Raw genomic sequence first — 12,844 nt, forward strand, 5'->3', positions numbered from 1 at the left:
GCCCCCCCTTTAAGCAAACTCTTTTTTAAATTGTGTGGTTGGTTGGGCCTTATTTTCATACAGCACACAAAGGAAAATTTATGACCAGATTCCCACTGAAGAACACTAGACCCATTATTTAGGGGGATTTCTTGTTTGGTTTTGGGGGGTTGTTTGTTTTTTATGCGTTGTACAGTATTCAGGCTTTCTGATGCGCCATCCCTTGTTTTGACATTTTTAAAAAAAATTTATTTTAATGTTTTTATTTATTTTTGAGACAGAGAGAGACTGAGCATGAGAGGGGGAGGGGCAGAGAGAGAAGGAGACACAGAACTGGAAGCAGGCTCCAGGCTCTGAGCTAGCTGCCAGCACAGAGCCTGACGCGGGGCTCGAACCCACCAACGTGAGATCTGACCTGAGCCGAAGTCGGAGGCTTAACCGACTGAGCCACCCAGGCACCCCGACATTTTTTTTTCTTAGAGAATTGGAATCTCAGTTCAGGGATTAGCCAGAGATGCTTATTTGAATGCCATTGATTTAAAGTTGAATAAAAGAGAAAAATTTTTAACGTGTGTGTGTGTGTGTGTCTGTGTGTGTATGTGTGTGAGAGAGAGAGAGAGAGAGAGAGAGAGAGAGACAGAATTCAAAAGTAAGGAGAACCGGTTTCCTGGGGCACATGTTTGTGCCAGGGTCTCTCGAGCTGCCGGGCACCTTGTTACCAGTGACGCAGTCGACCTGCCCTCTGCCCCATTTTTCCGTATCCTGGTACTGATTTTCAAGTGAGTTCAGATTAACTGAGAATTTTGAGAATCCATGTGCATACATTCAGAAATAAGGGGACATTTCCTAGAGTGTCACATTTGAAAACGTTGACCTGATCTTTTGATTTTTTTAAATAATTCAAATCTCTTAAAGTTACATGAGATTTAATTTTTTTTTTCATATAATGTCACAAGGCCTGTTTACTTTCTCATAAGCATACGAGAAACATTTCTCATAAGCACTTTTGTATCAAGAAGCGGTTTTACTTTCTACTTTAGGAAGAAGAAATCCTGTCATCGGCAAGCTGTCACAAAGATTTTTAAAAACAGGCTCTGACTCAGTCATTCATTCATCCTTCTAACTTTAGTTCTAAATAAATGCCATGCATTTTTAATTCTTCAGAATTATTAGATATTAATATATTTGATCATCTGTAAAGTCAATCTAACAGTTATAAGAAAAACTATTATAGACCAGAGAGCACCATTTATCTTTTTTTACACTGGTGTGTCTTTAATCTGCTGTGTCTGTGACCCATGACTTAATGGGTAAATGATCACAAGACTCATTCAGTCACTGTGTCCTGAGTACCTTCTGGCAGACTCCGTACTCTGCTTGCAAAGGTCTTAAAAAAAGAAAAAGAAAAAAGACTAGGACAGTTTTCTGACATATTATTATTATTAAGGGTTTTGTTTACAATTATATTAGAAATTTATAAACATTAAAACGTGCAACTTCATGAAAAGTAGGTGATATTTCCCACATATTTTGTCAGGATGTTGCATGATCTCATGTTTTAAATACTTAAGTAATCTCATCTTAAATGTTTATGAAGTAATTTAAGAATTAAGACTCACCTGTTTTCATTTCTAGAAAAATCTGAAAACTGGAAACTTCCTTAACAGGCTTGGGAAACTATTATTACACTTATTTGCAGTTTTATGTTTGACACTTTTTCTCAACAACATTATTAAGGTAGGTTAATAAAATGACATTTCATTTACTGAATTAAAGTAAAGAATTGCCAGTTCTCCTTTTAACAAGTTCAGTTTTCACTTTGTTTTTGGAACAGTTATTTTCTTGATCTGTCATTGATTTCTGCTCATTCTTAATATGTTCTAACTTGAACTCACTTTGCAAGTTATTAAACGTTTTTAAAGCTCAGCTTTAAAGGCATTAAGCAAATGTTTCTCTAAATTTAAAAAACTCTGCTTTTTAGAGAGCGTTTTCCTGCACTATGGTACAGAGAAAAAGATGACCTGATTTTTATTGGGTTAAGTTAATAAGTAAACTGGCAGGGCGCCTGGCTGGCTCAGTTGTTGACACCTGCAGCTCTTGGTCTCGGGGTCATCAGTTCGAGCCCCATGCTGGCTATAGAAGATTAGTTAAAACACAAGAAAGGAAGAGGGATAAGCAAACTAGCTTCACTGTCAGAACCACATGATCTGTTGGAATGACTCTGCCGCTCCAGGCAGGCTGGTTTCAGGACGGAGGCTTCTGCAAGTACATGGCAGGCTCCTTCTCTTCCCCAAGAGAACGACCGTCCCCTGTCTGTTGACCCCCCGAGCCCCTCACCCACCGGGCCACAGTAAACACTTACACCCCAGGTCCTTGTCACTGTGTCCTTCCGTCCCACACGGTTCAGTACTTCGCAAAAGCGTGTTTGAGCGGAGCAATCAGCATTTCTGACATACTGGCTGAAAGGCACGCGGCCGCCCTCCTCTAGATCGTCAGTCATCTGTGCCTGGTGAGCCAGTGGAGAGGCGCCTGCCTGGACCGTTGGTTCTTGGCTTCCCAAAGAATCTCATCTATTGAGTTGTACGTGATGTCTTGCCAACTGCATACAGTGAGAGGAATTAGGGGGAAAATTCGTCTTTGAGACTCCTGCTGTTTTTACTGTACCCATGGGGAAAATTTCTCTTGAGTCTCAGTTTTAGGAGTGTTAGGATCTGTTTTGAACAACTAGTTTGTTTTAATCTTATGACCCGTGCTTATTTGTGGCCCGTCTCTAGTGAATATAATTTATGTACTAACCTCACTCCTGGATTCATCCTACTGTCTTTTCTATGTTCATTTTCCTTCTGACAGAATTTCTTGACCCACTTATGTTTTACAGATTTTTGTACAGGATATAGTAAAAATAAAATGGTGTGAATTAAAATGATAATCACTGATGGAATGCGCTGGCATTTGTTCAGCCTGAGGGCCACCCCTGGCCTTCCGTTGTAGTTGTATGAGTGAGTCTTCTATCAGTTGTGTCTCCAGACAGACCCCAAAACCAGAGAGGCCTGTGGGCAGTATCCCTATTTGAGGTCTCAGATCATCGAATTATTGGTTTTCTGATCAAAAAAATTGTATTCACCTGGCTTTAGCCATCTCCTTCTCCCTGAGACCAAAGCAGCTCATCTTTTGTCTGTTTTCATGTTGAACTTGTATATAAGGTTGAAAAAATGGTTCTGCTTAAAGATCTAGAATGGTTGAAGGAGCATTAAAGTCCCTGGGTTAGAATTCCTCCGTTCTGACGACTATCGAGAACATTTGCTATAAACACACACACACACACACACACACACACACACACACACAGAGGCCTATGAAACTGGACCCTGAATGTATGTATTCAGTGGGATAATAACAGGACATCATGCATAAGGCACTAATAGTAATTTTCATTTTTTCCCTCCCTGATAGAAAATTCTTAATCTGAAGTCAGACGAACACATATTTAAATTTCTGAAGGCAAAATTTGGCTTTGGAGCAACAAGGTATGGCTGAATTTAAAATTTATGTTTGCTTTTTTATATAAAATCAGCAGGGACTTTCAAACTTCAGTTATCACCGTGCCTTCAACTATTAATTCCAGACTCATTTTGAGGGAAAATGTGTGGTTGACTTACCTTGTTTTGAATTTAATACCTTGCTTTTCATTTGTTCCCTAGAGATTTTGATGCAAATCTGTATCTGTGTGAAGAAGCGTTTGGCCTCTTGCCTTTTAATACCTTTGGAAGGCTCTCAGACACCCTGCTTTTCTATGCTTACGTATTTGTCCTGTCCGTCACAGTGATGGCCGCGCTCGCCGTCGCCTTCCACAATCTCAGGTAGGGCGTGTTCCGGAAACCCGTGCTGCGCTCCAGCCAGCCGCCTCTGGGCCGCAGGAACACTGCTCAGCTGAAAGTCAGACTCTCGGCCCCAGAGTGCTGTTCAGCTGAAACGGGGGCGTCTCCGGTTTAGAGTGACTCCGCTCTCGGTGTTAACGATGGACCAGCTAAGAGATACAAGCGGCACCGTCCGGACTGTCCCCTTTGAGCCCTTTCTGTCTAGCCCTTTCCATAGACGAGGGATACGCAGAGGACTCACTCTACAGGGTTTGTGGGAAGTAAATAAGTTAAAACGATCCGTAGTGCTTAGAATGGTGCCTCACACCTGGAACATTCCCAACTTTTTAGCTGTCATTAGCTGGTTTTATTATTACTGACTCGTAGTCTCTCTTTGGCTCTCATTGTTAGTTTTCCTGTTGTTTTTCTGCCTTTCTTCCTCTAGCTGCCTCTTTTTATTTCTCATGAAATATCCAGAGCTAACTGTTGTTTGTTTTGTTGCCTGTTGTTAAAGGGCTTGTAAAGTTGGAGCGGACCATAACTGTTAGCACCCACCAGTCTTCAGCAAGACTTGGCTGTTTCTAAAAACCTACCATATCTACTAATCTGCTAAAAGAAAGAGCTAGGGAGTATAAAGACTTTTTAGAAGCTTGTAGAATACCGACCTATAAGGCTGATGGAGGTTTTTGCATTTACTGCCCGTGTTAAATTGAAAGAAAATTAAGTGTAAGAAATGGAAGCTCCTGTCATTTGTGAAAACGTAATGACGCTCAGAAGGAAGCCCTTTTTCTCCATAGTTATCTTGCCAATTAAGGTGCTGCTGGGCTGTGGTTCGCAGCCGCCAGAGAGCTATGCTGGGGAAGGGCATTAAAATGAGTCCAGATCAGTTGAGATGTTTTATGATTATTAAGAGAGTGAAGCAACATTGAACCATGAAAATACTTCATTGACTATAAACTATTTTAGTATCTTTCAGAAGTGTTCTTAGCCTGATCTCTAGCCCAAGATAAAATCCAGCCCTGTGAAAATAGATGGAAATTATTCTAGACAGTGTAATATTATTCCAGACACGCCGTGTCGACAGGACTCTAGACTGCATGCAAAGCAGGAAGTTGAGTTGGCCTGCAGTATTTTTGTGAAAATGTCTGACACACTCAGTGTGAATCTAGGAGCCGTCTCTGCCTGCTGACTTGGTGGATGATTGTAGGTAAAGGTTTTAGAACATCCTCATCTACTAGGTAGGGGTATTAGAACCTTATTAGAGGGGAAGTACTACATTAATTAAAGTAATTTAAGAATAGTAGTATCTTAATATTAACTTCTAAGTAATTTGAAGGATATTTTATCAATGCCAAGTATTTGAAGTGTTTCTACCATTTTAGTACTAGGAAGGATGGTACCACTGCCTTCACGCAGCACCTCTGCGTTAGTGTAAAGGATGTGACCACAAAGGGATTAACTCATGGGCTCTGTATTCAATTCGTGATGTTAATCAGAGCTTTCCAGCGCGGCCAGGGAGGTGGGGAGAGGTGGTGCAGAATCCCTCAGGTGTCAGGGAAATGAGAACATATGTTCTCCGTGCCTGGAGCAATCTTTCAGTAGCAACACAGAAGCCAGGGTTTGGGTTGTGATATATGACATCTAGGTAAAGATTATTACCAGTGGTGAAAATTACCTTCGAATACAAGTTTCTCATATGAATCTGGGGTGGTTGGAAGGATTTCTAGGAGAGACTGGTTCTCTAGTTACATGGATGCCTCATCCACACTCAGGAGTGTTGGGTTTTATGAAGGGTAAGAGGGGCCTTTATCAAAGTATCGTTTTTTATCCTAAACTGATGGCCCTTCCTGTTACTTCCTTATCCCTGTGACAACACACTGGACGGCGTCCGAACCCCCTCGTCCGTCTCAGCGTCTCTGAGGTGGAGACCCCCGGAGAGGACCGTATGTGCCTCCCGGGGCAACGCAACTGAGAGTCCAACAGCTCCCCCTGAAGTGTTCTTGCCAAAAAAATTAACTTGACTCTAATAATTAACCTCCAGCTCTAATTACAAGTTTATAAGGAGCATGGGAATAAAGAAATGTACTAAACACGACCACAAGGAGAAAATCAGCCAAATCCAGAAGGTGGGGATAGTTACAGGACACCTGACATTTCCTTCAGCCAATAAAGGGCCTCAAAGTGGAGGATACTTGTTTTGATTGAGAGAGAATTTAAAGAGACGTTGATGAAAAGCAATGTGAAAGCTTAGGGTCCTGATTCAAAGAAACTATCTTGAGAAAACCAATGGCAGTAAGTAGGAAATAGAATATGAACTGGGTGCTATGTGATAAGGAATTATGGTTAATATTATGGGTGTAATTATCTTAATGTAGCCATATTTGATTAAAAAATCATGTTAGGGGGGCGCCTGGGTGGCTCAATCGGTTAAGCGTCCGGCTTCGGCTCAGGTCATGATCTCATGGCTGGTGGGTTCGAGCCCCGCTTGACTATGTCTCTCTTTCTCTCAAAAATAAATAAACATTAAAAATAATAATAAATATGTTTGCATATATATGAATGCACAAATCTTTAAAATGATTTACCTAGCTTAAAAATTATGTATCCAGCTTTAATTGTGTATGTGTGCTGTTTTGTTCAGTGATTCTGCAAATCAGCAATCCATGGGTCAAGTGGGAAAGTGCACGACCATCCTGAAGCCACAAACGGCCTACAACTTAATACACACCATTCTGTTTGGATTCTTGGCCTTGAGTACAATGAGGTATTTTGTCTGGTCTGTTTGCTTGATTAAATTTTTCACTTGACCACTCTCTACCTGACATATTTTAGCCACGTAGCTGGTTGATAATCATGGCTGCCATAAAATCTTTCTTACTTACTGTCTTTTCCAGTACGAAGTACTATTAATAACCAGTCTCTTCCTAATTACCAAGATTCCTCTATTGTTACCGACGTGCTGGTTCTCAACAAACAATGAAACTCAGAACTAGCCCTTGGGCAGACGGTTCCTGCCAAGTCTTAGCCAGATTCTCCTGTCCCAGACGGAGCAGCCGTCTCTCACCACGGCCCCCGCCACAGCCGGCGCTTGCCGACCTCTGCCTCTTCCTGTTCCCACAGAATGAAGTACCTCTGGACGTCACACATGTGTGTGTTCGCGTCGTTTGGCTTATGCAGCCCTGAAATATGGGAGTTACTCCTGAAGTCGATCCATCTTTATAACCCGAAGAGGGTCAGTGCTGTCCCTTTGCTGTTTTGCTTTTATTTTTATGACTTTCAGGATTTCTTTCATACCAGTTCTTGTTGTTTTCAGTAGTTGCCCAGACATCAGTCCAGTGAAACAGATACTAAAATTTGAAGCAGAAAATAGATGACTGACACCTTATGGTTTTCTCCTATCTAAATACAAGCCAGGCCCGACCCTGCCCGGCTTCCAAGCTCAGAGGGGATCGGGGGAGCATCCAGGGTGGTGTGGGCATAGAGCTTAGGATTTCTAAGGAGTTATTTGTAAAATAATTTTATTCTTAATTTTATTATTTTTTATTTTCTTAATGTCTTTTATTTATTTTTTGAGAGATAGAAACAGTGTGAGCAGGGGAGGGTCAGTGAGAGAGGGAGACACAGAATCTGAAGCAGGCTCCAGGCTCTGAGCTAGCCGTCAGCACAGAGCCTGACACGGGGCTCAAACCCACGAACCGTGAGATCATGACCTGAGCCGAAGTCGGACGCTCAACCGAGCCACCCAGGAGCCCCATTAATTTTATTTTTTAAATCATTTATTTTTCCTAAACCATGGGTTAGATATGCTTATTATACCAAATTTGGAAATACTGTAAAGTACACAAGGAAAAATTAAAAATCACCAAGAACCCCATCATTCAGTTATCACTATGATTGTAATAAAGTATCCTTAACACAAATATTAATAATGGGGGGGGATAGAACAAAGCAATGTGAGTAAGCCTATGGTTATGGTTGAGAGCCTGTAATTGCGGTTTTGAGTTGTGCTCCCCGTGAACTCAGGAGGTAGCGATGTGGTAGAAGCTACAGGTATCTCAGGGGTGACGGGGACCCTTACGCTGACCCAGTTACCTGGCGTGCTGGAGAGTCGTGCTCCATTACATGACGTTTCTGTTTTTTTAAAAAGGTCGTATGTTCACAAAACAAAACTGTAAGGCCGAAGTGTTCAAAATACCTGAGGTCTAAGTACTGTCTTTCTTGTATAGATGTGTGTCATGCGGTATTCAGTGCCGGTATTAATACTGCTGTATCTGAGCTACAAGGTAAGACCAGTTTTCCTCATTCTTGCCATTAATCAGTTTAGCAGGGCAATTGCTTTGCCTCAGTGTGCTCTGTGTTACTGGCGAAGAGAATGCTTTGCGGAGGGTTCAGACCTCTCCTTCACTTCTTATGAAAGCACGTGGCTTTGGTAGGAAAACCGATGTGTTTCCCAAAGAGTATTTAACAAGTAAAAACATTATAGCAAAAACAACTACAGGTTAATTTTTCTAATTAATTTTGGTTTTGACTTATTATTCAGCTGATGCAAATTTTAAAAGATGTTTTCAGATCTACGCTGAGGTAAATTAAGTAGAAAAATAAGTCCCTGTTACCTGCTTTATAGAGTAAGAGTTCCTAAAATGTGTCTTACTTTAACCCACGTATTTTATTAGATGCTTAAAATCACCTTGTAAGAGGCCGAGCATGTGTAAAGACGTACAGTCCCAGACCGGGCTCGTCTTCTGTCCTTCAGTCTCGATAGGAAACAATGAGATTCTTCATATTCTCAGTTGACTAACTTCTGTAATAGCTTCCGTTCTGAGAATCCTCCATAAGAGACAGGGAGTCGCCAGTCAGGCTGACTATTTGGTGACTGTTGTCACATCTTTGAGATTCAGAGGCTTGAAACAGCACCTGGGCAGGGCGCCCAGACTACGCCATCCAGCTGAGCCTTTACCCTCTCTTTTAAAAACTCTTGCATATATTTTTGTTTAGATTTTTTCCTTCAAATTTGATTCTATGTCAGAACGAAGAATAGATTTCACACTCTACCGTGTGCTGCCCCTCACTTGGGAGGGGGCTCACGGGAGGAGGGGCTCACCCCCGGGGAGGACCAGTGCGAGCAGCTCAGCTTTGGGTTTTGCTTTTGCTTTCATATAAGACTGTATTCGAAGCCAGAGGTTTTAGGCTAAAAATAATATTTGATAATCACCCTATTGGATGAATCTACTGTAAAGATTTCGAAAAATTATGCTCTATCATGTTCCTATCCATCAAGACACTTAACGTTACAGACAGAGCACTGGGCTAACTCAGACACTGGAAAACATAGAAGTAGGTTATTCCTACCACCCTGCCTCTGGGAATGTTGTTGTCCAAATGTAAGTAAATGATACTGCTTTAGAACATCCGGAAAGCAACAACCGAAGATTAAATAGAATGCACGTTTCATGAGGAATGAGGCGACTTTCCCCCACACGCTGGTTCTGGGCGATAACCCCCCTCCTCCCAGAGAAGGCAGAGCCCCTCCCGCTTCGTGTCTCACACTGAAGACGTACGCACATGATAGCAGTCCTTTTTCCACAGTCTCTCCGTGTGCAGGCTGAGTTCTTTCTTGCTCAGCTATGTATTTGGAATTGTGTTCATTTTTTATAGCTATTTGAGGACCTGAGTCTCTTGTTCTTGGTAAAATTGAGGAAGGACATTATAGAAGAAATAAACTACACTATATGGCATTGGGTCTCAAAGTGTGGTCCCAGACAAGTAGCATTAGCATCGCTTGGGAACTTGTTAGAAATACAGATTTTTAGGTCCCACTCCAGGCCAGACCTACCAAATCAGAACCCCTGAGAGTGGAGTCCAGAAATGTGTTTTCCCCCGGCCCTCTAGGTGGCGCTAATGCACAGACCAGGGCTTCCCCGCACTATGACAGTTTGGCTAAATTCTTTGCCGTAGGGGGTTGTCCTGTGTGTTGTAGGATGTTTAGCAGCATCCTTAATTTCAGCCCCCTAAATGCCAAGAGCACCTCCCTCCTGTTGGGACAATCAAAAACCTCCAGACATTGCAAAACATCCCCTTGGGGGTGGGGCGGAGTCCCCCTCCCCACCCCTCTTGAGACCATTACTATAGAAGAACCAGTGATGGCACCAAAAAAGCCATCACTTCCAGGAAGTCTGTGTTGAAACCTTCGAGTGAGAGAGTTAGGAACTGGAAAGAATCCTTCCGAGGACTTGCCCCGCGTCAGCGCGGCCGCCTCAGTACCGGGCCCCAGGAGCCCCCCGAATGCGTCCCGCTCTCACCTACAAAACGGGGGAGACATTCCAGCCTCTTGGCATTCAAAATCACGGAGAAAATAAAGGGGTTACGTACATTGAGAATTACCCCGAAGCTGAATCTGTTTCCCAACTATTGAACAGATTTACCAGTAAGTAAAGTGAACTCAGTATTTCAAAGCCTGATTTGAGTTTCACAGAACAATTGTAATGAGGATTTCAAATTTTCTGGTCCATCTTAGCGATTTTGCTATATGTCTCTTTAGGATACTCCTGTTCAAAAGGGAAAAACATGCACTTCACTCCAAAATCAGGAGTTATTATTACCCGCATGTTGATTAATGTATTTGTATTGTTGAACTCTCACATTATTGCTAGTCATTTAGAAACATGTAGTTAATTCCGCACTTATTTTCACATTGTTTAAGAAGTCTCCCACAAGACGGTGTTACTAGATTTTAACATTTTCAGAATTAACAACAGCAACTTTCAAGCTAGAAAAATGTCTACTATCCATTGAATTGATAGATTTCAAAATATGTTTTACACCAGAATAATTTGGACACATCATTAAAAAGTTAGTATTCTATGGATTATCCAAATTAACTGGGATAATTGAAACATTATATAGGTATCATCGAATCACTGTAATTACATCTCTTCTAAAACTTTGAGCCAGTAGCGCTGACTCCTGGTTTTCCGGATTCACCCACCCACGACCCTAGATGAGAATGAGCGGTAAAAATGGCCAAAAGTAAGATAAGCTAAGAAAGTGACAGGGCTAAAAACACAGCCTCCGAGCAGTCAGGTGCCATTCTGGTTCCAGTTAGTGGCTCTTAAATAAAATCCGTATATTTTCAACACTAAGGAGGCAGAGACACTTCGTCATTGGCCGTCTTCCAACCTAGGAGTTCTGCTGGTCACCTTAGGACGCGTGTAGATAATCGAGGCTTCTTAGCCGATGGATCGTCGCTGCACACAGCAGCGGACATCTAGTTAATTGTTGCGTTAACTGGGGAGTTGTGTTGGAAAAGCAGTGAACCCAGAGCGCAACGTCTGCACTCTGCTCCCCCCCCCCCCCCATAACTCCAGTTGAGTAGGAGGCTCCAGTGGCGTAGGATGTCCCTGATTTCGAGTCCTACTTTCAAGTAGCCTTCTCTCCCCTTGTACCTGTAATCATATTAAAATATGTCAGGCTCTTTGTCCTTCAGTGAAGAGGGGCCTGGATTTGGAGTCAGGTTTCAGGTCGTAGCTGTACCACTCCATGAGCTGGTCAAGTCAGGATCTCTCCCGGGCCGGGGTCTCCATGTGAGTAAAATGAAACATAAATAGCAGTAGGGACGGGCCCTCTTGCGTCCCCTTCCTCCCCGGGTAACTGGGATGAAATGAGATCCCGAGTCCCAGAGCATTTCTGCAGCTCTAACGTGGTGCTGTCCTGCAAGGGCACCTTCCGCACTGCCGGGCAGAGCACATGACGCAAGCTCTGGTCTTCTAACCGCGTGAACTTTCTCTCGGTTGCCGTGCCTGTCCTCGCCAAATGGATGCTTCGCTAGATAGTAACACCACCTACAACAGTTCATTTTATTAGAGTAAAATAAAAGCTGGGTTTTAAAAGTTGACAGCCCCTCCAGCCCTGGTCAGCTTTGGCTCAGGACAACTCAGGGGACTGCTCTCAGACTCTGGCTCGCCTGCCGGGAAGGCCCAGTGCCGGGGTGGGGTCGTTCAGGCACCGCGGCTGCGCGGGCACTTAGTTCACACGCTGTATGCCCTTCCTGCCCCGTCGTTTTTGTCCTAGGGACGGCTGTGGGTGTGGGCGTGGATTTTGTTTTGTTTTGTTTTGTTTTTAATTTCAGTTCTGGCCAGGAATGATGGATGAACTCTCCGAGTTGAGAGAATTCTATGACCCAGACACAGTGGAGCTGATGAACTGGATTAAGTAAGAGGATTTTTTTTTAACCTTTAAAATTTAAAGTGCCTTTTAAAAGTCACCATAGACCTCATTTGGTGTTTTCTTTTTTTCTGAATCGAACTGTGGAGATACATTCATTTCCAAGTTTTTCCTTAAAACTCTACATTTGGAAATACTTTCTTCCCATTCAAGAAATGTTCTTTCCAAGCACAATCTCTGGAAGAAGGAAAAATACCCATAAGGAGAGGAAATCAGAGCTGGAGGATGTACCCCAGGCTGCTGGCAGCAGGGGAAAGAACGCTTCCTAGTCTAGGCCAATTTTACCTTTCCGGTGTCCTTCATCTTGAGACCATCCAGATTTTCTGTTACTGCTGACACTAAAAGTATCCTTTCCTTGTTAATCATTGAAACAGCATACCGTAAACAACAGTCCGGCCAGCTCCCGGCACCTTTCTTTTTAGCAAAGCACACTGCCCGAGCCTCGGCCTAAAGAAAACTAAAGATGCAAGCTCTGTCCCTCTTGAACACCGTCGCGTTCAGCATTCTGCCGGTGCTCATGGGTGCCTGCGCTGTTGCTTCCCTCTGCGCTCGGCGTCGGGAAGAGTTCCTGATGTTCAGATTCACGTGTTCCAAAGATCTGATCATGCGACCTGCGTACCAGCAGCAGAAATCAGCCGTGTTGCCCTGAGCGGCCGTCCTGGGCCCCGGAGTACCGGCATTTCCCTGCGTTGTGACCAAAAAGCTGCAGTGTGATTATTCACATGTAAATAGATGTCGCAAATCTTGAGTGACGGATTCTGAAGGCTCGGCCGTATCGTCTCCGTCAC

At 43.1% G+C, this 12,844-nt stretch overlaps 1 protein-coding gene across 1 annotated transcript in view; it reads left to right on the forward strand.

The window, feature by feature from the left end:
- The window catches only part of DPY19L3 (dpy-19 like C-mannosyltransferase 3), a 66,853-nt gene that overhangs the window by 42,302 nt on the left and 11,707 nt on the right, over positions 1 to 12,844 (forward strand). Inside the window, exons 9-15 of the mRNA XM_029924256.1 lie at positions 1,615 to 1,716; positions 3,433 to 3,506; positions 3,681 to 3,839; positions 6,478 to 6,600; positions 6,957 to 7,068; positions 8,063 to 8,119; positions 11,962 to 12,044. Coding sequence (XP_029780116.1) covers positions 1,615 to 1,716; positions 3,433 to 3,506; positions 3,681 to 3,839; positions 6,478 to 6,600; positions 6,957 to 7,068; positions 8,063 to 8,119; positions 11,962 to 12,044 — 710 coding nt within the window. The remainder of the gene's footprint in view (positions 1 to 1,614; positions 1,717 to 3,432; positions 3,507 to 3,680; positions 3,840 to 6,477; positions 6,601 to 6,956; positions 7,069 to 8,062; positions 8,120 to 11,961; positions 12,045 to 12,844) is intronic.

Source organism: Suricata suricatta, chromosome 16, assembly GCF_006229205.1.
Source record: "Suricata suricatta isolate VVHF042 chromosome 16, meerkat_22Aug2017_6uvM2_HiC, whole genome shotgun sequence".
NCBI lineage: Eukaryota > Metazoa > Chordata > Mammalia > Carnivora > Herpestidae > Suricata > Suricata suricatta.